General features: G+C 38.0%; 1 protein-coding gene and 1 long non-coding RNA gene across 2 annotated transcripts in view; one reads left to right on the top strand and one right to left on the bottom strand.

Annotated features, from left to right (window-relative positions):
- The window catches only part of UBR4 (ubiquitin protein ligase E3 component n-recognin 4), a 144832-nt gene extending 124952 nt beyond the window's left edge, over window positions 1–19880 (bottom strand). The window contains exons 1-13 of the mRNA XM_051988364.1: window positions 19758–19880; window positions 11852–11949; window positions 10744–10847; window positions 10430–10559; window positions 10180–10319; window positions 9395–9497; window positions 9095–9236; window positions 8832–8956; window positions 6655–6779; window positions 6264–6323; window positions 5979–6169; window positions 499–598; window positions 263–400 (exon numbers count right to left, since the gene is read on the bottom strand). Of these exons, the coding sequence (XP_051844324.1) occupies window positions 263–400; window positions 499–598; window positions 5979–6169; window positions 6264–6323; window positions 6655–6779; window positions 8832–8956; window positions 9095–9236; window positions 9395–9497; window positions 10180–10319; window positions 10430–10559; window positions 10744–10847; window positions 11852–11949; window positions 19758–19798 (1497 nt within the window). The 5' untranslated portion in view covers window positions 19799–19880. The remainder of the gene's footprint in view (window positions 1–262; window positions 401–498; window positions 599–5978; window positions 6170–6263; window positions 6324–6654; window positions 6780–8831; window positions 8957–9094; window positions 9237–9394; window positions 9498–10179; window positions 10320–10429; window positions 10560–10743; window positions 10848–11851; window positions 11950–19757) is intronic.
- Window positions 19881–20327: 447 nt separating this feature from the next.
- LOC127555793 (uncharacterized) lies at window positions 20328–23068 on the top strand. The gene is made up of 2 exons (XR_007952286.1): window positions 20328–20510; window positions 21075–23068. It is a non-coding gene; the product is annotated as an uncharacterized LOC127555793 (long non-coding RNA).
- The last annotated feature ends 433 nt before the right edge of the window (window positions 23069–23501 follow it).

Raw genomic sequence — 23501 nt, 5'->3', positions numbered from 1 at the left:
AATGTGTCAACCTTCTCTCACCTGGCTTAAGAATGATGAATACTGTGAAGGGACATCAATGGATTTTGACAAGGTAACCCTCCTAGATAGATTCTGTTTGCTCACCTTAGTCTTGCTGAGAGTCACTATAATTGTATAGTCTCCTTATTTTATTAGCACAAGTTATCATCTTAGTCAAAAGCAGCTTTGAAAGTCAAAGAGCTATTACATTTAAAATACTTTTAAAATTCCCAATAATGATCTGTAAGGACTGTTGGCCCACCTTTCTGTACGAGGTAGAGAGCAAGGTCAGCAGCAGATTTGTGAGTGGAACAGAGTCAATCAATCGTTGAATTCTCTGTATTGACGTACTCTGAGCCATGATGCTCAGGGTTGCCGGGGGGCCATCTGCCTCCCAACCCTAGAGATGACAACATGGATCACTGCATGAAACTAAACAGATAAAAAAGCATACCTACTATATCATAAGCCTTTCTCTCAGGTCCACCACCTCCTCACCTTATAAAGAGCCTCAACTTGCAGGTCTTGAAAAAGAGATGTTAATAGTTTGATTGAATGGTTTGCCAACACTACAGAAAGGACCCCAAATCCTTGATGGCTGTGGAAGGAAAAATTATCGTAAGATCTTAAATGATTAACAGTAGCTGCCAGAAAAGCAAACTTTTCTAAGATCTAAAAATTTTTCACTTCTTAAATGCTTTTAAGCCAACAATAATTAAGAACTGAGTAGCAAAATTATATTTTAAAATCAGCAAATTTCAGATATACTTTTTAAGATCTGGTATTATATATTAAGCCAAATGCTATTATACCCACTGACCAATATTACAGTATTTATATAGTGGTTGATAAGTCAACAAGCATTTGTGCCTACTATGTGAAAGGCATGGTATTAAGCACTGGGCATACAAAGACAAGAATTCATTGTCTAATGAAGGTGATAATATACAAACAATTATATCCAAATAAGCCACACACACAGAGGATCAATTTGGAAGAACAGATCAACAAGCATTGAAATTAAGGGGGGTTGAGAAAGGCTTCTTGTAGAAGGAGGGATTTTTAGATGAGACATGAAGGAAACCAGGAAAGCCAAGAGATGCAAAGAAGACTCCAGGTTTGGGGGACAATAAATGAAAATGCACAGAACAGGGAGAACAAAGAGGAAGACACTGTCACTGGATCAAAGCAAGAAGCAGGAAAGAGAAGGGAATAAGAAATAAGAAAATGGGAAAAGTTATCAAAACCTCTACATGTCAGAGGATTTTTTTTTTGATCTTGGAGTTTAATGAGATGATGAACTTGAATGAGAAATTAAATGTCACAATTAAAACTTGTTTAGAGATTCGTTTGACACTGGAAGAAATTAGGATAAAACTTTGCTATAAAATCATTCAAGTCTAGTTAGTAGAAAGAAAAATTAATTTAAATCCCTATTTCACATTACATACAATAAATTTCTTTTGGATCAAGGATATATCAAAAATCTTTTTTAAAATCATAAAAATTGGAAGAAAATAGAATTATATATTTTAACTGTGGAAAAGAAATATTTATATGAAACAAACAGGAGAAATTTAGAGAGGATTTTAAGTTTTTAAATTTACTTAAGTAATTAAGCATTAACTAAAATTTAAAAAAGCAAATTGATAGGAAAAAAGATTTTAGCAAATATATCTGGAAAAAATCTAATATATAAAATTTCTAAGAAACTGGTACAAATTTTTAAGAGTAATAATACACAACTTTAAATGGTCAACTAACTGAGTTTCAATTGATAAATGATGGACAGAAGCAGCTACACCCAAAGAAAGAACACTGGGAAACGAATGTGAACTATTTGCATTTTTGTTTTTCTTCCCAGGTTATTTTTGCCTTCTGAATCCAATGCTCCCTGTGCAACAAGAGAACTGTTCGGTTCTGCAAACATATATTGTATCTAGGATATACTGCAACATATCTAACATATATAGGACTGCTTGGCATCTAGGGGAGGGAGTGGAAGGAGGGAGGGGAAAAATCGGAACAAAAGCGAGTGCAAGGGATAATGTTGTAAAAAATTACCCTGGCATGGATTCTGTCAATATAAAGTTATTATAAAATTAAATTAAATTAAAAAAAAAAACTTTAAATGGTCAAAAAATATACAGTTTATAAGAAGACAGTGAAGCCATAAAGGACCACATGAAAAATATTCAGAGATTTTTTACAAGATAAAAAGGATTGAAAGGTACAAAAATATTTATAGTAACTCTTTTTGTGGTGGCAAAGAATTAGAAAGCGAGGGGATACCCATCAACTGAGGAATAGCTGAACAAATTATAAAATATAAAGTAGGTGGGAATGCAATTTTGTTCCATAAAAAGTGATGAAAGAGATGGATTCAGAGAAACCTGGGAAAACTAGGATGTACTGCCATAGAATAAAATGGAAATAAGAAAACAATCTTCATGGAAACAGCAAAATTGTAAAGATAATCGACTTTGCAAAGACTCCCAACTCTGATCTATACCACGACTAGCCACAATTCAAAAGGACTAATGAAGAAACATGCTATCCAGCAGCTCCAAATACTTCAAATAGAGAACTGATGGATTGAAAGTACAGATTAACATATTTTCTTTCCTTCCTTTTTTTCTGGACATGGCTAAAGAGGGAATTTGTTTTGCCTGAGTATAAATATTTGTAACAAATTTTGTTTTTCTTTACTTCACAACAGGAGAAGAAGAAATCTGACACTGAAAATAATAAAACAGTTTTTAAAAGTTAATACAAATGACAATAACCTTAAGGTTATTGCAATTGCAACTGCAACTATAAAATTGACAAAAGCAATTAAAGATGACAAAATTCAAAGTTTATGAAATTGTAAACAGAAGAACAATCTGGTAATAAAAAAAAAAAGGCAAAATAAAGGTCATATATACTTTGACCCAGGAATACCCCTTCCCTCAAAAATACTCCTCTTCTGTTAAAGGAAAAAAAAATCAGAAATAACTTTTATGCATCTAAAGTCTGGGAAATAGTAGAGCAAATTGTTAAATAGCAAACTAATGTAATTATTATTATTATTATTATTAAAGGAAAAAAGAAAGACTGAAGGGAGTGTTAGTAGATCATTAAAAACATCAAACATTAGGAATAGAAGAAAATGTGGGAAAACACAAAATTTTACAAAGAAAACAAACAGAACACACTTTTTTACAACTGCAAAAAAAACAAATCCTTCTGTAAATATGAAAAAAGAGACCAAGGGAAAAAAAAAGTGGTAACAAGTCGCTACTACTCATGATTTGTTGGAAGTATGTATTTTTCAAATATAGATACAAGATCCATTCTATAGACATATGATAAAAGAACAGATATAAACAGCTTTCTAAAATAAATGCAAACTACTCACAACTCCTTGAAAAAATGTTCAAAATTACTAATAGAGAAATAAAAATTAAAATCCTGAAGTCATGTTATATTTATCAAAATAGGAAAGATACAAGATATGAAAATGCAGATAACTGATTACTGATAAAACTTAAAACTGGTTCCATTGTTTTAATCTAGAAAACAATTTGGAATTTATTCCTACTCTTTGATCCCCTCTCCTGGGACCACTGAATTATTGTCTCTATGAAGATTGATCACCTATATATTTAGACTATAGATCTCTCTGTTGGATATCCATCTCACACTGTTTTTCCTTTGTATTCCCAGTACTTGGACAATGCCAGGTATATAATTTAATAAATGTTTGTTGACCAACTGAATAAGGATTCAATTTGTGTATAGGTTGAACTAGTTTCTTTAAACGCTCAAATTTTGTAATTCTGTAATCCTAAAGAAAATTGTGTCAGCAAGAAAGAACCCATGTGTATAAAAGTATTTACCAAAGTATTATTTATAACAAAAAGCTTAAAACACAATAGGCACCCAACAATCAGAAAGTAGTTGGGAAAAAATCTGGTTTACTGTTGCAATAAAGTATTATTGCATTTTAAAGAATGACAAATATAAGCAACTGGGGGAAATAGTAAAGAGTCCTCTGAAACACAACATATACATTGTATGTATAAATATCTAGCGCAACATATACAGAATCACTATGGAGAGAGGAAACACAATTAAATTGTACACAAGGGTTAATTTTAATGTCAAATTACCAAAGTCAAGTAAACACTCTTTTCTATTAATAATTGACAACCAAGTGTTTTGTTACTTGGTAAGAATGTTTGTTTTGGTGTTGTTGGAAAATATCCATGGTGTTGAAACTGGAAAGTGTCAGTAAGTTTGTTGTTTTTTTTAATATGGCATATGGTTATTTATGTATAAATTTTATTTATTTAAAGGTTAAATTTTACATATATAGATTATCAAATTAGTTTTAAAGTGGTTAAAGTGATTTATTTGATAAACTAAAAATATTTAAATAAGACTTTTGTGTGTGTATGTACTTATTGAGATTAAATCACAATAAATTATTATTTTTTAAAAACACAACTCATTTCTACAAAGTTGCTAATCTCAAAAGCAAGAGAGGAAATCAGTAAATTCTACTGTCCAAATGAAAAATTATCACTTTGTATTGAAACTGTTTCTCTCCCTCTGAAGACATCCCCAAGCCTTCTTACCTTGCTTTTCTCAATACCTAGAAATAAAACCACAATCAGCCCTTGAATTCAGTACTCTACTTAATCATGGAAAGGTATAGACAAGAGCAAAAAGTCTAAGATATACTTCAAGGAGGTCAAAGACAGAAAATTCTCATACTGACCAAAATATGTAGTAGCAAAGAATATGAAACAAAGCAAATACCTGCTGATTACAGAAAGGCTAAACAAGCTATGATGTATGAATAATTCAATATTACTATACTACAAGAAATGTCAAATATGAAAGAATTCAGAAAAATACAGATTTATTTACATGAACTCATGTAGAAGCAGAAAAACTACACACAAACTGAACACAATAATAAGTACAATGAACAAGAAAGCAAAACTGAATGTTACATAATTATGGCTAAGCTTGGTTCAAGGAGAGAGATGAGAAAAAGCACCTTCCCCCCTCCTTCATGCAGAGATGGAAGACTATGGGTATAGAATAAAGTATTTACTGTCAGATATGATTGGTGCATTGGTCAGTTCTACAAAACTGTTCAATTTTTGAAAAATTCTTTACAAGTAGATTGTTGGGCACAGACTAATTTAGAAAAGGGATTGTAAAAATAAATGCTATTATTTTGAAAGAGTAGAAGAAGAGAGAAAATGAGGGAGAGGAGTAGGACTTTAACAACATTATACAATCTCAAAATTTAACCTTTTCCTTTGCTAAACTCAGGTGCTTTCTGTCCAGATTTTACTAGAATGCTGAATTATTATTGCAATCAATTTTACTGTACAAAGTGATGTCATTTTATTGGATTAGGCTTATAAACCTGAAAAAACTTCAATCAAGCTGGGAATACTTCGTCATTATTCTATGCAAAAAGTTCAAACAAAAGAGGAAGGGAAAAAAAAAAATCCTAAAATTTCACAAAAGCACAAAAAGACCTAGGAACTCACATGATTCAACCTGTTTTCTTTATAAAATCCCTGAGAAATAGCCCATAATTTGCTTAAAAGCTCCCTTGCTTTGATGAAGTGATGAAGAAATCATTATTTCTCCCCAACAACATCATATTCCATTTTTGGTGAGATCCTATCATTAGGGAATCTTTCCTTACATTAAACCAAAAGTTCCCTCTTAGCAACACCCTCTCCCCAATCTGCCTCCCCTCCCTTTCTCTCCCCTAGGGCCAAGTCACAATCCCACCTTTCATATGCCAGTCCTTAAAACAGGTGAAGAATATTGATCATATATTGCTCCCCCTACCCAAATATTCTATTCTCCAAAGTTCTGCAAATATATTAAGATCCTCATTGATGTTCTTTATTGATTTTATAAAAGGAAATGGGAAAACAAACCAAAAGCAACTAATTACATACCCTTTCCCAGGTCCCAGTTTGGGAGAGCCCACACCCTCCTTCGTCCGAGCAATGATGTCTCGCACTCTGAGGGCAGCCAGAGGATCTTTCTCTTTCCCCTTATCAGCTAGGGCAGTTGGGCTGAGATTCAGAATGAGGAAGAGACTGTTCAGCAAACACCATGCACCCAACAGCTGAAAGTTCTGGTAGTGCTGGAGTGAAAGGCAAAGCACAAATGAGAATCTGAGGAAGTCCAAACCTGAAAAGCAGCAGGAGATAAACACTGCTAAGAGCTGTGCTTCCTACCTCACCACCAGCTCGCCGGGAGTTGCTGATGGCCTGCCCAATCATCTCGTAGATTTCAAGCTGTCAGAAAAAAACATACACACAATGGGAATCCACAGAAACCACCCGGTAATAAAAGACTATTTCTGCCCACATCCCATCCACGAAGACAACTTGTCTCTTCTAAAGTGATATCTCAATTACAGAAAGTCTACTGCTAAAGCTAAGTTGTGTGTGTTACTGCATAATTAAAGGAAAAAAAGTAAAGCTCATTAGGAACAGTCCAGCCACATATGTTCACTGTCCACTAAAGAGGTCCATTATTCTCAGTATAAACTCCTAAAGTCAACCTTACCAACCAAACCTCTATCTCCCCCCAGTCCTCGCCAGGACATAAGCATCCTTGGCTTACACATTTCTGGACAATTGTAGCAGCATCATTTTCATAATCTTCTTCTTTGGAGCTTGTGGAGCCTGTCCGCACCTGTTGGGTGCTGCCCACGTGAAGAATGGCCATACAAGTGGCCACACTCACACCTGTAACAAGAGTAGAAATTCCATGACTTCCTGTTGAATGAATACTACTAAACCAAGTTTAATAATTCCTGGGCACCTGAAAAGATTTGTATAAAATAAGGTCTGAAAGACTATAAAGATTCTTCCAATTAAAATATAACCACAACATAGTAGAAAGTAAGCTCACACTCAGGCCCCATATGCTTTCAGGCATCAAGGTAAGGGAAGGAACAAAGTGTCACAGGCTTAACAGAACATTTAAATAATGAGCACCATTGACATAAGGTACCTATCATATCGTATCCTATCAATTAAACTACAATCCCAATTTTGGAACCTGGTATCCAACATGGTAACACCAAAGTCTCTGATCTACTTGATGTACCTCAAGAAAATCCAATAGTAGTTAAAAATTCAAGTCTAAGAGAACCCACTTTTGACTCCTTCCTTTTTGTCCATTCCAAGCTTGCAATACTCAAGTTCCATGCATGCAAGACTATGGCAACGGTCTCTTTCCCTCTGAAACATCCTAGATGCAAAACCGACTAGCTAATAATCCTAAAATACAATTCAGATCATGTCATTCCATTCATTCAAAACCATCGATGGCTTCCCTCTGAAGTGGCTTAAATAAAGTCCAATGAATATAGAAATGTTTAGAAGAATTACACATATTTAACCTATACTGGACTGTTTGCTGTCTATGGGAAGGGTAAATGGAGACAGAAAAATTTGTTACACAAAGTTTTGCAAAGGTGGATGTTGAAAACGATCTTTGTATGTATTTGGAAAAATAAAAAACTATTAAGAAAAAAAGAAAGAATAAAATCCAAGTCCAAATCCTCAATGATTTGATCCCGGCTTATTCTAGGTTTTTGTTTCACCACTCTCAGACCAAAACTAGAATTTTTCCACTGCTATGACACTCGGTTAAAATCAAATATCATCTCTTCCCTGAAGCCTTTTCCTTTGATTTTCCCTTCCCCTTCAATCCCTTTGGTCATCCTCTACTCCTCATTTTGAAAATTTCAACTTCTGTCTATTCTTATTTGTATATTTACTTAACATTCTAAACTCCCTTGAGAGTAAAGATACTGATTCATCTTAGCAACTAGCACTAGGCAAACAAGAACCTTCTACCTGGCTCAATAAATATTTGTTCAATGGTTGAATGAATAATACTAAACCAATTTTAATAATTCCTGGGCACCTCAAAGCCAAATTTCTAAGGATGCCTCTCTAATCAACTATTTTCAGAACTTAATTCCCAAGATACACCAAGTCCTCTTTGATGTCCTTAAAACTAAGAAATAAATAATTCTATTAAACAAATAAACTTCAAGGATCATGAAAATATGAAAATGAGATAAACTTAGAATCTAATGAGGGAAACAAGAGATAAAATATATAGCAAAATTTAACTGGTATAAGAAGACAGATCAAAGTGCTAGGAAAAGTCTGAAGAAGGAAAAATTGCTTCATTCAGGGAAGGAATGTGAAAATGCTTCATGGAGGAAGCAGAAGCAAAGTTGAAAGCTGGACAGGAAAATACTTCAAAAAGTAGAATTTTGTATTTTGCATATTTATATATTTCTTTGGGTTTAGGGAGGAGAATACACACACACACAGGCAGGCAGCTAGGGTTAGTGAAGACAGCTAGGGAAAAATTCTGGACTAGAACTGGAAGGTGAACAATCCAATTTCCCTATACAAAGTATGTGAAAAGATTTGTATAAAATAAGGCCTGAAAGACTATAAAGATTCTTCCAATTAAAATATAACCATAACATAGTAGAAAGTAAGCTCCCACTCAAGCCTCATGTACTTTCAGGCATCAAGGTAAGAGGAGAAACTAAGGTGTCACAAGCTTAACAGAGAACATTTACAATAATAAGCACCATTGTACATAAGGTACTCTGTCAAGCACCATTGATTTCTCTGTGGCAGAACAGAGAATGAACTATGGGAAACTGCCCATACAGAAACTATCAGGTAATCTTACAGGGAAATAAATCAGGCAATGAGCAAAAATCAGGAAGATTCTCAGGGCTAAAAAGCCCAGCAACTACTAACCTGCATAGAGACAGCTGAGGCTGAGCACTGTCACATCTTGTAATCGAGCAGGATTAAGGGGTTCCAAAACAGGGAGAGAAAGGGTGTCCAATGCCATGGTTACATCAATGACTAATGAATGAAAACTATAAGATGAGAGAAGACAGGATGAGTGTAGGTAGTCCTTGCAATGTCTTCCCTTCTACAACCCTCAGGTCACAGTACCTATCAATAAAGGGTTAATTATAGCTCTCTTTTTGGACATAACCTTTGCAACCTCTTACCCATTACGGACAGCAGTGGCATCTGCCACTGTTGCAGGCATAATGAAGAAAGAATTAGCCAACACAGCATCTTGGAACCGATTGATGTAGCGTAGAAAATATGGCAGATTCAGACACACACGAAGCAGCTTCTCTGAGCCACCTGCACCAATGATAAGGCAGAGCTACAAACAAGACTCTCTGATTTTTAACCCCTTTTTACAGAGAGACACAGAGATAAGGTCTGGCTTCTAGACAATTACTGGAACACAGCCTGTACTGGCCCTAGTTCTAAGATTAAAATTAGTTGGTTGATCTTACCAAGCTCCTGTAAACTAGCCACATTTTGAGCTATGAATACATTCTTGGTCTTGATAGCAGAGGCTTGATCTGCTGAGGACTGGTCATCGTTTTCTCCTTCCACCTAAATGAAAATGCAAAGTGACTGAGATCTCTTACAGAAACTAGCCGCCACAACTTTATTAGTTACTGTCCTAAAATGTGGGAAACAAACCATAGCCCCAAATCCTGGAAAGAATATTTTTTTTTGTTTTTGTTTTTGTTTTTTTTTAAATAATTTTTTATTGATAGAACGCATGCCAGGGTAATTTTTTACAGCATTATCCCTTGCATTCATTTCTGTTCCGATTTTTCTCCTCCCTCACTCCACCCCTTCCCCCCAGATGGCAAGAGTCCTTTACATGTTGAATGGGTTGCAGTTTATCCTAGATACAATATATGTGTGCAGAACCGAACAGTTTTCTTGTTGCACAGGGAGAATTGAATTCAGAAGGTATAAATAACCCGGGAGGAAAAACATAAATGCAAGCAGTTTATATTCATTTCCTGGAAAAGAATATTAAGATAATAGATTTAGAAATGAAAGAGAACTTAGGAGTCATCTAGTCCAGCAGTTCCCTCCACTTCTAACACCTTATTACTCCTAGGCCAAATTCAAAAATGCTATTCCCCAACTCTGTGAGAATATAGAGGTTATGTATCTAGTTCAAATAGCAATACACAGAGAATGTACCAAAAAGTGTTAATTATTGCCTTTTACTTAAATAGATTAACATGTGATAGGGACAAAGCTAAAAAAATCTCACCTGAATCACTGGTGTGAGGGATGGTGTTGCTACTGCTCTAGGATTGAAGACTGAGGTCAATTGGTTCAAAAAGTTCATTTGTACCTCCTTTTGTCTGAGCTCTGGGCTAACTGGTGAAGCCAGCTCCTTCTGATCTTCCACTGCATTAGTTCAAAGGAAGGAAATGGGACAAAAATGATAGAGGCAAAGCAGCAAAAAATCTGGAAATGCCAGAGACCAAATGGATAAATCCTGTAGGACAAACACTTACCATCTGAGAGAGTTTTCACTGTCTGTGGTAGCTTGGCAGATTTCATCATTGCAGTAAAAGTAATGATTTCAGTTCGATCTAGCCGGCTACAGCCAGTACACAGGCCTTTGATAAGGAGAATCAAGTGTTTCTGGGGAGAAATCAAATTTAAAATGTGACTTTAAGTAGGTACAGTGCCATGCATTCTCATTGGCAAAGACTTACAAGAGTCTCTCCCACCAGCCTTCTTTACTCATTTTACTCAGCAATCCCATGCCATATAAGAAGAAAACCTCCAACCTGAAAACAGTGACAACCTAGCCCACTGCTCTCACCTGGGATACAGCACAGGCCTCATCTGGATTCTCTAGGCGCAGGAGAGAGAATTCAATCAGGACTTTGCAGGCAGCTGCCACTGACTGGAGCTGATTTCGGGGAACTGAAAAAGCAACCAACTACTTATGTACAGGGAATTATAGTCCTCCTTTACCAGCAAATAAAGCAACTGATAAGATTTTTTGGATCTTCTACTTCATGTCTAAAAGTCACATCAACTAACCTTCATCTATAATCAAAGGTGACTTTGAGCCATTTTTTTTTTTAAAGCACATTTTATATTTGTTGATACATAGGTTCTCTTCTCTTTGTTAAGTATGAAGGAAAGTATCTATTTTTCCTATATCTATTTTTCCCAGGGGCTCTTGCTTTTTTCAAAGCTTTATCCCCTAAAGACAAAGGAACAGATGCCATCAGGATATGATGTTTGCTATCAACAACTCCAGCCTCTTACCTGGAAGGATGCTGAGGGTTTTTGAAGTTGCTCACTGTCTACCTGAATAACCTGCTAACTAAACAAGTCAAGAATTCAGGTACTCATTTAATTAATTTTGGTGCTTTTGTAGGTAGATTGCTATATTGATAAGAATTATGAAATTGGAATGATCAATTATTGAAATATAACAAACAGAAAAAATACAAATTTAATAATCAACAAAGGTAAGAAAATGAAAGCTGGAAGAAGTCACTTCATATTGCAGGGCACATAAAGAAGTTAAATTCACTTTCAAACCACAGGATGTGATATTAGTTTAATATACCAGCTGTTAGCACCAAAGCTAACTGAGAATTGCACTTCTTCAGAGACAGGTGTGTGAAATCAAATATAAAGGGCTTTGCCTAGAGAAACTTAATGAACTGAGGACCTGGATCTCAAGCCTCAAGTCACTTTCTACTTCTGTTTGGGCAGCTTAAATTAAAATGAACATGTAGAGACTGGGGGTACATCATAGTTTGCTGTTGTCTCAGCTCCTGGGAAGATGGCATGGGAGTGTTGAAGCAAAGACACTTCATTAACCAACTCGTGCAATCAAAACCTAACAGAAGAAACAACAATCCCCCTATTCACAAACCAAGAGCTGGGAGTAACAGCAGCTGGATACTTACTGAGGCTGCAGACCGTTGTGATATAGTGTGTGGAAAGTGCGACAAAGGAAGAGTAGAAGGGCTCATACTGCTTGTCGTGGTGCAGGATTTCTAATTCACTGCAAAAACAACATGACTAGTTGGCAATCCAGAATCTTGATTCATCAATAACACAAGGTGAGCATTCATTTAGTTAACAGATCCAACTGAAATATCTATCAGGTACCACACTTTTCTCCACTTTTGCAAGTAGAAGATGATCATAACAATCTGGCAATTCCCTCCTCCCTCCACCCCCATTTACATCCCTACCCTTAGCTGGGAAGCTCCTGCTTCTTTATAAGACCTTTAAAGGAGTACGAACTTCTTGGCTAAGCTATAAGAGGCAACATGATCTATTCATCCATTAAAACTGACCAGAATTTAAGGAAATAAAGAAGGCACTGAATAGTCTGTGACTCAATGGAGCCAGTTAACTTCGCTGAGAGTTTGATTTTCTCAAGCAAAAAACATCCCACCCTCATAGGTAAATACAGAGAACTGGCTCTGCAGCATCTACAGGCAATATCATGGTTGGCACCTCAATGTAGAATGTGGCCAAAGTAAAGTATCCTACTCAGAGGGCCCCAATTCAGGGGAGCCAGCCCTTCAGAAGACATCTAGAGCTTTGTTACTTTGGAACACTAAAACAGAAACTGATCAAGGAGTGGTTCCTTCGATGACAGTTAAGCTTCAATATTGACTGAGGGGCCATCATGTGTTAGGCTCTCTATGCTGGGCAGTATTAGGCTGGTGCCTCTCTTCTGGCTTCATTTCAAGCAAAGAAAACAAAAGAGAAATACCAAAAATTCTGTTCAAGGGAGTCTGGGAAGAGCATTTGAAGCTTCAAGTTATTATAAGTAGACCTCACTTCATAAACCAAATATAGTGGAGCCTAGATAGCACTGGTTGAAGAAGCCAGAGCATTTGAATTAAAGTCCTGACTCATAAACAAGCTTGGCACTTGATTTATCTGAGTCTCAGTTTCTTTATCTTTAAAATAAAAAAGCTAAATCAGTTGTTCTCTAAGATCTAATATTCTGTTTCAGAAAACCAGTTCATAGAATTATAGAGTCTGAAAGTTCAGAGCTCTTCATCTCAAAGGGTTCTTAATCTGGGCTATGCAAAATTTGCTATGGAATTTTGTCTTTTTATTTTTTTTAATATATTTTACTACATACAAAACACTTAGTTCTCTCTGTAATTCCAAGTACTTTATTTTAAGTAACTGAACATGATTCTATGAAGGGGTCCATAGACTTTCCCAGACTGCTAAAAGAATCCACAAGATCAAAAAAAACACCACTACCACCCCCCCCCAAAAAAATAACTGTGGAGCTCATTGCCTTTGTTTTCTCCAAGCTGAACACACAGCTGCTTTTTTCCTTCTCTTCTGATGTGGGGCTTTCCTATTCACTACTCTAAGGTTTTCACAACCCAGAATAATTTTATGTTCTAGTTCCAGCTCTGTCCCTTATTTCAATTTATTTAAATTATGAGCTATAGTATCAAGACATTAAAGATAGGAGAAATGAGGAAAGGAGGGAGAAGAGAGAGAGCAAGTGCCAAAAAAGCATTTTTCAGTATTTATGAATTTCTGAGCCTCCGTTTTATTATTAAATGGACATAGTTAATTCCTGTTCCATCTACCTCAGTTATTAAAGCCAAATGAGATAGTAGTATATGTAAAAACATTACAGCATTATTATTACTTTTCTATTTATCCTTTGTGACTTGAAGGAGCAGAGTAGCAACACTAAAAACTAAGAGGAATTTTTGAAGCAAAATACTTGCACTTCAGAGACATATTCTGTTGAATATTATTTGTAATCTGAGGACAAGGTTACTCCAATATATTGAAAAACGGTTTAGACTCATTTAGTCCAGATTCAGTATTGCCACACTGTTATTGAATGCTTATTTTATGTGGAGAGTGTGTGAGGTGTGGATTAAATCATAAATCCATACACTAACCATAGCCCAACAGCTCAGTAACTAAATATGATAGCAAAATGACAAGCACAGAGAAAAGATAAAAATGTAGTTGGACAAAAGATGTATTGGCAACAGCCTTGAGTCACTTGCCATTTTGAGAGGAATGTAAGGTCTGTGAGAAATGAGTCTTTAAAAGGATTTTACAGGAAGAAGTACATTAGGTAAGTCCACTAAAAGTCACACCAAGTAAGTGAGAGGCATTGAAGAGTACAGAGAAACAAAGTAGGAAAACAGATCAAGCAGCAAAAAAAAAAAAAAAGGGGGGGGGGGGAGGGAAAGGCAGAAAACATGAAATGAAAAATAGACAAAAAGCACACAAAGGCCGAGAACCAATAGGCAAGAATGTCTTCTCTAATTTGTCAAATAATACTCTTGTTCATTCAATCCTCCAGACATCCATTTTTCCCAACCTGCCATGATAGTATCATCAGTGTCTTATACTGGAAATGATAGTGTAATAAGAGCAACAATAGCTAACCAAATGATGTGATGGAAGATGATTATAAAGATTAGGTTTTGGAAAGAAAACCTTTCGCTTTTTTGGCAGAGAGGTACAAGATAGAGAGAAATTTACTTCTATCCTCATCTCTCAAGCAACTTAATGCTTTCTATTTCTGAGCTATTTTCTTTCTATATGGTTTCTTTTTTTTTTCTGGATGCGGCAATTGGAGTTAAGTGACTTGCCCAGGATCCCACAGCTAGGAAGTATTGTGTCTGAGGCTGGATTTGAACTCTATCCACTATGCCATCTAGCTACCGCCTTCTCTCTCTTTTTAAACTACAGTTATCCAACCCTACATCCTACCTCCTGCTAGCCAATAAATGCCAAAGGACAACAAAAGTCCTTCCCTATTCTTTTCTTAACTATCAAAGACATGGCATCCCCATATTTTTCTATGCATGGAATGACATTTTAAAAAATGCTTACTAATGAAATGAAAGTCTTTTTCAGATATCTTATTTGCTTTGGAACGAAAAGGAAAAGTCAATACTCAGAGAAGCTAAAGAACTCAACTAAAGTCATAAAGACTGTTAAAGGATTTAGGTCATGTATCAGCACAATTAAATAGTATCTCCCAGTAGTGGGAATCCGTTTCTATTTGTTAACCACCATGTTTTGACACAAAGCAATTAGGTTAGTAGAATGGTAGCCTTCCTCTTTGCTTTTCTTACAGAGAAACAATGGCTGAATGAATAGTAATAGCAGATATTTATATAAAAAGCTTTAAGACTTACAAAGCATTCTGCAGACATGATCTTATTTTAACCTTAAATGTGAAAGAAGTATTATAGATATTATCTCCATTTTTCAGATAAAGAAAATAATCACATAACTCGTCAAATGTCAAAGGCAATTTCAAACCCAGGCCTGCCCAATTTGTCTGTTTTTAAGAAATGAATGTCTAAAACATCTCTGGCAGGGACATAATTTAACAAGTATCTTTACATAACATAAAAGGGAAGTCTATTTTCAAGAATCTCAGTGACAACACATGGAAACACTGTTTCAGGGAAAAGTTCGTAAATTTCTATGTGAAGATAAGAATTCTCCAAAGACAAGGAATTGCAGTGGTAGAAAAAAGAAACCAGTCCTCATCAATTTGATCAATTAATCCCATGAAAAGCATTAGTGCTGGATTGAATCAATTCTGGCTACAATATATTTATTCCTTAGCTTGGAAAGGTGTTAGTATTTAAAGAGCTTGCTTGCAGTGTTAAGGACCTACATGATACATGCAGGCCTCAGAAAATTAGAGAGAATATGCCCATCAAAAAACAGAACCAAATTCCTAATTATTTTTACACTCTGACACTTTTGAGCATGGAGCACCAATTTATATATGCTAATTAATTCCTCCCTTATTTCAGCAAGTGTCTAATTAAAATTCTCAATGGATTCTCAATAAGCAGTGTCTGGATCTTGTCCATACACCTCTTCATCAGAATGGAAGGTAACTACCATCAATAAGAGAACAAAGAGTGGATCACAATGCCTGGAAATCTCCTATTTCATGTCATCACCCCTGAGAGTCATGTGGAATTGACTTAATGGAGCTTCAGAACACCAGAGTAGGAGGTGAAAGCTGGTAGGAGAGCCAGGATAGTCAAAGAAAAAAAAAAAAAAAAAAAAGTAAAGTTACACAGTAGCAGGAAAAGAGGACACTGGGAAAGGGCAGAAAAAGGGAAGAAAAACATAGAGTAAATGTGAATTGGAGCTTAGGAACTCACAGAAGAGGAAAAGCAAAAATAATCTGCACATAAATATAGGAAACCGAATAAGCCACCCATTAAATAAAACATTCAGCCTATTTTACATGTAATAATAAAGTAAGAATTGGTCTGAGAGTCAGGAGGCCCGGTTCAAGTCCTGGTATGACTTACTATCAGATCATAGTGATCAGTTGTCTAAGTGGAACAGCCTTTAGGAATCATCTAGTTGAACCTTCTCATTTTTCAGATGAAGGTACTAAAGCCTTGAGAAGGACCTTCTCCAAGATCACACTGTTAATAAATCAAAGAACCAAGATTTGAACCACTTACTCTGACTCCAGAAATGGACTCTACTATACTGCCTCATAGCAATTTATATAACCATAATGTACTACATAGATAAGAAGCCTATGTATCACATCCAAAGTATTTGTTCTTGTCTAGAGCAGCATTAGAATGAAGAATTCACAGAAAAGTTATCCTCTCAGCACCTTCATCCTTCAAAAGCTCATCTGGAATTCTAAGGAAGACATACCAGTGCACACATATTCAAATCGAAGCTGCCCAGTGAGTGATTCAGCGGGATTCAACTTTGTCAATAAGAGCCTGTGGGAAAATGCCTATCAGTTGGGAATTGCTTTTAAAACAATGAAAAGCTATCTTACTATTCTGTGTGACCACAGTCAAATCTCAATTACACGAGTTATCAGAGGATGAAGCAGGAAGAAACCAGATCATTTTGCCTACTATCTGTTCTGCTATACTTAAACTTCAGTATACTCTCCAGATTTCTTTTTATTAAATTTCCTTTGGGTCTGACTCTTTGAGATCCCATTTGGGATTTTCTTGGCAGAGATACTGAATCCATTTGCTATTTCCTTCGCCAGTTTTTTTTTTTTTTTTTTAAACACATAAGGAAATTGAGGCAAACAAAATCAAGTGACTTGCCCAGGGGTCACACAGCCGTCTGAGGTCAGATTTGAAGTTATGAACATAAGATTTCCTAACTCCAGGCTCAGCACTCTATGCACTGCACCACTGAGCAGCCCACATTCCCTGAAATCATTTAATTTTTTCATTTAACAGACCTATTTCTGGGTTTGGGGCAGTATATAAAAAAATAACTGTTATTCAGCTTTTATGGGATGACAAACTACCTAAGCTTATGCAGATAGCCTTGAAACCCTTAAGACATATAGCCCATTTCCCTCATTTTACAGAAAAGGAAATTGAGGTCCAAAAAGTTGAACTGCCTCACAAAATCAAATAAGAACATAAAAGTAAATTTGCAGAGGAGGAAAGAGTCCTGGACTGGGGACAGGGAACCTTAGTTTTCTAATCAAATAAGGGGGTTGGACAGGATAAAGGCAATTTAAGACTCCATCTGGCTGTAAAATTCAATGTTTCTAATGCCAAAAACTATTGACTACAACTCAATTCAAACAACACACTGGAATAAAATACTACTTATCTAAAAGTTTTTAAAAGAAGAGTATATAATTTAAAGATAAGATCTTTAATATGTCTTCATCTTTAAAAATATTTTTGGTTTTATAATATAGCAAAAATTATCTGCAGGATAAAATTATGAAGGATTTGATATACCACAAATGCCAATCAATTTGTCAGACTCTAAACTCTGCTGAAGTCACAGTTCCTTATTTCTGAATGTTTGCAAAACTTTCTTTTTTTTTTTTAACTTTATTCTACAATAAAGCAACTCAGCACCAAATGTAGAGAGCAGTCTAAAGTTTTGGCTGGACAAACAGAACAAAGAACAAAGTTCATTTCTTAGAGAGACTAACTTAAAGGATGACTTCTTTCATTACATTTATAAGAGTCTGATCTGTTAGCAAGATGAGAAGCCAGGTACTCTGACATAACATCTATGTCAATAAACGGCTCTCACAACCTGATGGTGGTAGTGTCTCCATGATGGAAAAAAACCAATGTAAATACGAGATTTAGAAAAAGTTAAAAGCTGGAAAGAAAACCAAAGGATAACTAGTCTCATAACCTTGTTTTACTGAAGAGAATAGTAATGGACACTGGGGTAGGCTGTTGTCAGGAGGCCTGACTTAAAATTTTGGCTATTCAAAGAAATAGCCTACGAAAAGAAACATAAATGCCCTAGATTTTAAAATAAGGTAATGATAGAGTAGGTTTAAATAAACCTACATTCCCTGAGCTGCCTTATTGTTCTTAACTTCCTAAACCTTACTTCTACAGAGAAACTCTTCATCACTTGCTCAACCCTCTCCAAGATCCTCTGGCACATGCTAATAAAGCTGCTTGCAAAATGATTTGAAGACATTGTTTTTTACAAAGAAAAAAAGAACTCTTCACCATGGAAAAAATGCCAGCTTCTTGGTCAAGGAGTATAGGAGCTTTCTGATCCCTGTCTTTGGATGACTTTAACCTAATTCTGTGACAGGGAAATTTAAAGTTTATAAAAGGGAAGAAGAGAATGATCGGTATTGTGGCTTAGACTCTTATAAAGGCCCATATCACTATGATTACACATCTATCAAGGAATTTTAGTTATTAAATCATTTGGTCAGCTCTTCATTTAAACCCAGGCTCCTGAAGCCCCTATTCTTGTGGGAGGGGAAAAGTTGTACCCAGGGAAGCAAACTCATCAAAAGAGTTAGAAGGGCCCTGTTATAGAAGAGGAAAATGAAGGCTGTGGGTAAAAGAACCTGCCCAGATATCATCAAGGTCATAAAATGACAAAGCTGGAGTCCCAAATCAGCTCCTGGGACTCCAAAGTCAAGCTTCTTTGAACTCCCCATCCTATTCACAAGAAGCCACACTCTGAATGTGACCATGCTATTCTCATTTGACAGAGGTGGAAACGGAAGCCCACAATGCTGCAGTCGCTTAATTCTGACTCCAATCCCTACCACCTGGGTGATCTCAGGTACCACTGAAGCCCAGGATTCAGCTTCTCTCATCTGTTAACTGAGGATGAGGATATTGGCTCTGTCCTCCACCTCCCCTTAAGGCGGGAAGTCTAAGTGCCCAAGGTTGCCTGGCTAAATGCGGGGGATGATGAGGACCGGTGGGACCCCCTTCCAAGGACTCGAGATCCAAGGAGCACACACTCAGGCAGGAGAGGACCTGGACAGAGGACACGTTCTCAGGACACGAGGTCTAGAGAGGTCACAGGGCTGGCCCAAGGTCACCCAAGCAGTGGAAGTGGTATAGATAGGCAGAATCTGAATCCAGATCCCCCAGCTCCAAAGCGAGTGCTTGGCCCCCGCACCCTTATGTTTCCTGATCCCCCCCTTCAGGGTGGCCCAAGTCTAAAAAGGTGGAGGGGTGCATCTTCCACGGAATGTCAAAGCTAGCCGGAACCTCGGGCATTCTTTAGCCCCAATTGCTCCTTTTACAACGGAGGAGGCTCAGGCGGGGCAATGACTTGTCCAAGGTTATACCGTGAGTCAGAGGCACAGGTTGGATTCAATGCCCCGAAACCGGCGCTGTTACCACTCCTCAACCTCCAAGACATGCCTCTCTCGGGGAAACTGAGTCCGAGCTCCTCGGACCAGGTGCCCGGTCCGGGGAGGGCGGGTCCGGCAGCGGGGAGGAGGGGGGGTCAGAGGGGCGGCGGCCAGAATGATGCAGCAGAATCTCCCCCTCCCCCCGCCCGGCCCGGCTCCCGGTCCCCGCCCGGTACTACCTCTCGATGACTGAGGCCACCAGCTGCGGCAGCTCCTTCATCTCGAAGGCGGAGTAGGAGGCGGATAGCAGCGGTCGGACCGCCACCTCCCAGCCCGGGGCCGCGGCCGGGGCTGAGGCCGCGGCCGGAGCCGGGGCCGGAACCGGCGGGGTTGGGGCCGGAGCAGGGGCAGGGGCAGGGGCAGAGGCAGGGGCCGGGGCCGGGGCCGGGGCCGGGGTTGGGGTCGGGGTCGGGGCCGGGGCCGGGGTCGGGGCCGGGGCCGGCGCCGGGGCAGCAGGAGCCGCCCCCGCCGCCGCTATGGCCGCCGTCCCCGCCGCCGCCACCACGGCCGCCGCCACCACAGCGTCTTCCCCGCCGCTCGTCGCCATCTTCCCTCTCACGACTGCGCCTCCTCCGGGGGCTTGCCACCGGCCCAGCGCCGCCTCCCGGGAGGGGGCGGAAGTGACGTGAGTGTTCGCGTCAGCCGGCGCGACGCGACCCGACGTGGGCAGTGAGCCGAAGACGCCCGAGGGACTAAAAGACGGGCCTCTTCTTGGACCTCAACGATTGGCGAACGGTTCCGGAGATTGCTGCGCCTGCGCCGAACTCCCCGAGCGGCGCTTTGGGGCGGAGGCTGTTTTTTACTTGGGAAATCCGCACTGTTTACTGCGCCTGCGCCGTGGCCGGAGCCTCCGGCGACCTCCTAGGTATAGGGAGTTCGCTTGGTAAATGTAGTCGGCCGGTCGTATCCTCGCCGGGAATATTGGGGACTAGGTGAGTGTGGGACGGAAGAGACCCTGGGTCTGTGAGACCCACCGCCCCGCCGTGGCCGCGTTCTTTTTTAACCGAGGAGATAACCAGCCCAGAGAGGATAAGGGACTAGCCGAGCTGACGTGCGGCAGTGCCGAGGGCAGGCCGCGATCTTCCTTCTCCTCCCCTCCCCCTCCGAGCCTGGCCCCGGAGCCCAGGGACCCCGGAACTCCAATGCCGGAGGCAGGGCCTGACTGAGAGCCGACCGCCCCGTCATGCAACATCTTTCCCTCTTCTTCCTTGTCCCTCTAGTTTATCCTTTAGTGGGTCATTCGCTCTCTAGGCATTTATTAAGCACCTACTGGATACGTGCAAGGCACTGAGCTAAGCGCTGGAGAAACCGAGGAAGATAAGAGTCCCTGCTTTCGAGGAGCTCACATGTATAAACATATAGGCATACACATACATCTATCCATAGAGTGTGTTTAGTTTCATCTTTATATAGATTCCCCAGCACAAAATGGTGGAAAACCTAGAGAGCTGAGCATTCCCTCTTTCCTTTTTCTCTCTCCTTGAAATCTGCCTCAGTGCTAGACGCGGGAGCAAGCCTACTGCTTTGCGGTGAAGATCTAAATAAGCTGCCAATTGTTGCAGATTGCTATGGCCAGTATGAGAGGCTTCCTGTGCAGAAGTCGTCTAGAAGAAAACCCTGAAAGAAAAACTGGACCAGTTCACTTTATAAAACAAACATTTGTTACATCCTGAGTGCTGAACAAAAGTTCCCCCAAGGAATTTATATTTTATTAGAGGAACAGATGTGAATACAGTTAAAGTACATAGGTTTTTGTTTTTGTTTTTGTTTTTTTGTTTTGCTTTTTTTGCTGAAGCAGTTAGGGTTAAGACTTGCCCAGAGTTACACAGCAAGGAAGTGTTAAGTGTCTCAGACCAGATTTGAACGCAGGTCTTTTTGACTTAAGGGCTGGTGCTCTCTATCCACTGCACCACCTATCTGCCCTAAACATAGTGTTTTCTTGGAAGAACATACTAGCAAATAAGATGATCATCATAATATAATAATAATATTTATAATAAATAATAAAAAGAGAGGGGCTTCTTAAATTTTTTCCACTCAAGATTTTTTTTGCCTGAGGAATTTTTATGTGACCCCTGCTATGTAGGCATATAAAGTAAGTATACAGATCAAACATTTAAATCATAATTTCACAACCCCGGCATTAGTTAAGAGACTCCATATGGGATCTGGAGCCACGGTTTAAGAAGCTGAGATATAGGGGGTAGTACTTGAGCTGAACTTTATCATTCCATCAGCAAGCATTTAAAGCCCGATGTGTTTTAGGCACTATGCCAAGTAAATAATAAGGATACAAAAAGCTAGCAGCGGAATGCTAGGGATTCTAAAAGTAAAATGTGGAAGGAGTGAACTTGGTGATGGATACCTTGTCCAAAAATATATGTTGGGGAAATGAGATGTCATATAAAGGAAACTACCCAAGTCAATTTGGCTAGAATATAGAATTTGAGAGTAGGAAGGTTAAATAGTTTGTAAGCCAATTGTGAAGAGTTTTAAAAGCCAAGGAAGAATTTTCTTTAATCCAAGGGGCAGGAAGATACTACTGGCACTTTTTCAGCAAGAAGATGACATAGTCAGACCTATGTTTTAGTAATATCAATTTGGCAACTGTATAGTAGATAATTTAGAAAGAGAGGCTAGAGGCAGGCATTTAGGAAGCAATTGCAATAGTCCAAAACAAATAACTTGAATTGGAATGATGTCTGTATTAGTAGAGAGAAAAGGAAAGATGTAAGATGTATTTTGAAGGTAGAATTGACAATATGAGGGAAAATAGAAAGTTGCAGATAATCTACTAGGTATACTTGAGTATACTTGAGTAACTAGAAGGATGGTGCCTTCAACAAAAACAGGATGGACAGTTATGATTAGATAAAATTTAAAGTTTTGCACTAACAAAATTAATGCAGCTGAAATTGAATGGGAAATGAGGGAAAAAATTATTGCAGCAAGTTTTTCTGATGCAGATTTCATTTCTAAGGTATATTGAGAATCAATTCAAATTTGCAAAAATAAAAGCCATTTCCCAATTGATAAATTGTCAAAGATCAAAATGGTCAAAAACTACCTATATGAATAAGCAGAGAAAAACCCAAGCTATCAATAGCCATATGAAAAAATGCTTGAAATTACTAGTAATTAGAAAAATACAAATTAAAATAACATTGACATACTGTTTCATACATATCAGAATGGCAAAATGGACAAAAAAAAGAAAAGTGAAAACTCTGAGAAAACAGGTATATTAATGCACTGTTGATGGCATAGAACTGGTCTGACTATTCTGGAAAACAATTTAGAAACTATGCTCAAAAAGTTATTAAAGTATATATACTCTAGGTGGAGCAGTAGATAGAGACTCACCTTCAAATTAGATATCAGACACTTACTAAATAATTCTGGACAAGTCACTCAACTCTATTTGCCTTAGTTTCCTTATCTGTAAAATGAGCTGCAGAAGAAAACGGCAAACCCATCTCTGCAGAGAAAATCCCAAGTGAGGTCACAAAGTCAGACAAGTGAAACAACTGAATAATGACAACCCTTTAACTTACTATTTCTGCTTAGTAGATCTATACTCCCATAGAAATCAAAGAAAAAGGAAAGGACCCATATGTACAAAAATATAGCAGTTCCTTTTTGTGGTAGCAAAGAATTGGAAACTGATAAGGAGGACAGGAATGAGAACCTTTCAAAAGAGAAACAAATGTGTTGGTATATTTTTGTGATGGGATACTTGTAATGAAATGAAATGGGGATATGAAATGAAGGGGATAGTTTTAGAAAAATCTGGGAAGACTTGTTATAACAACTTGATATACAGCAATTTGAATATAACAATGAGAACAATTTATGTAATAATCATATTGTAAATATACACAACTTTGAAATCCTTGAGAATTCTGATCAACACAAAGGAACTA

The sequence above is a fragment of the Antechinus flavipes genome, chromosome 3 (genome assembly GCF_016432865.1).
Source record: "Antechinus flavipes isolate AdamAnt ecotype Samford, QLD, Australia chromosome 3, AdamAnt_v2, whole genome shotgun sequence".
NCBI lineage: Eukaryota > Metazoa > Chordata > Mammalia > Dasyuromorphia > Dasyuridae > Antechinus > Antechinus flavipes.
Note: the sequence above shows the minus strand (reverse complement) of the source record. Positions and strands in the feature narration are given on the sequence as shown.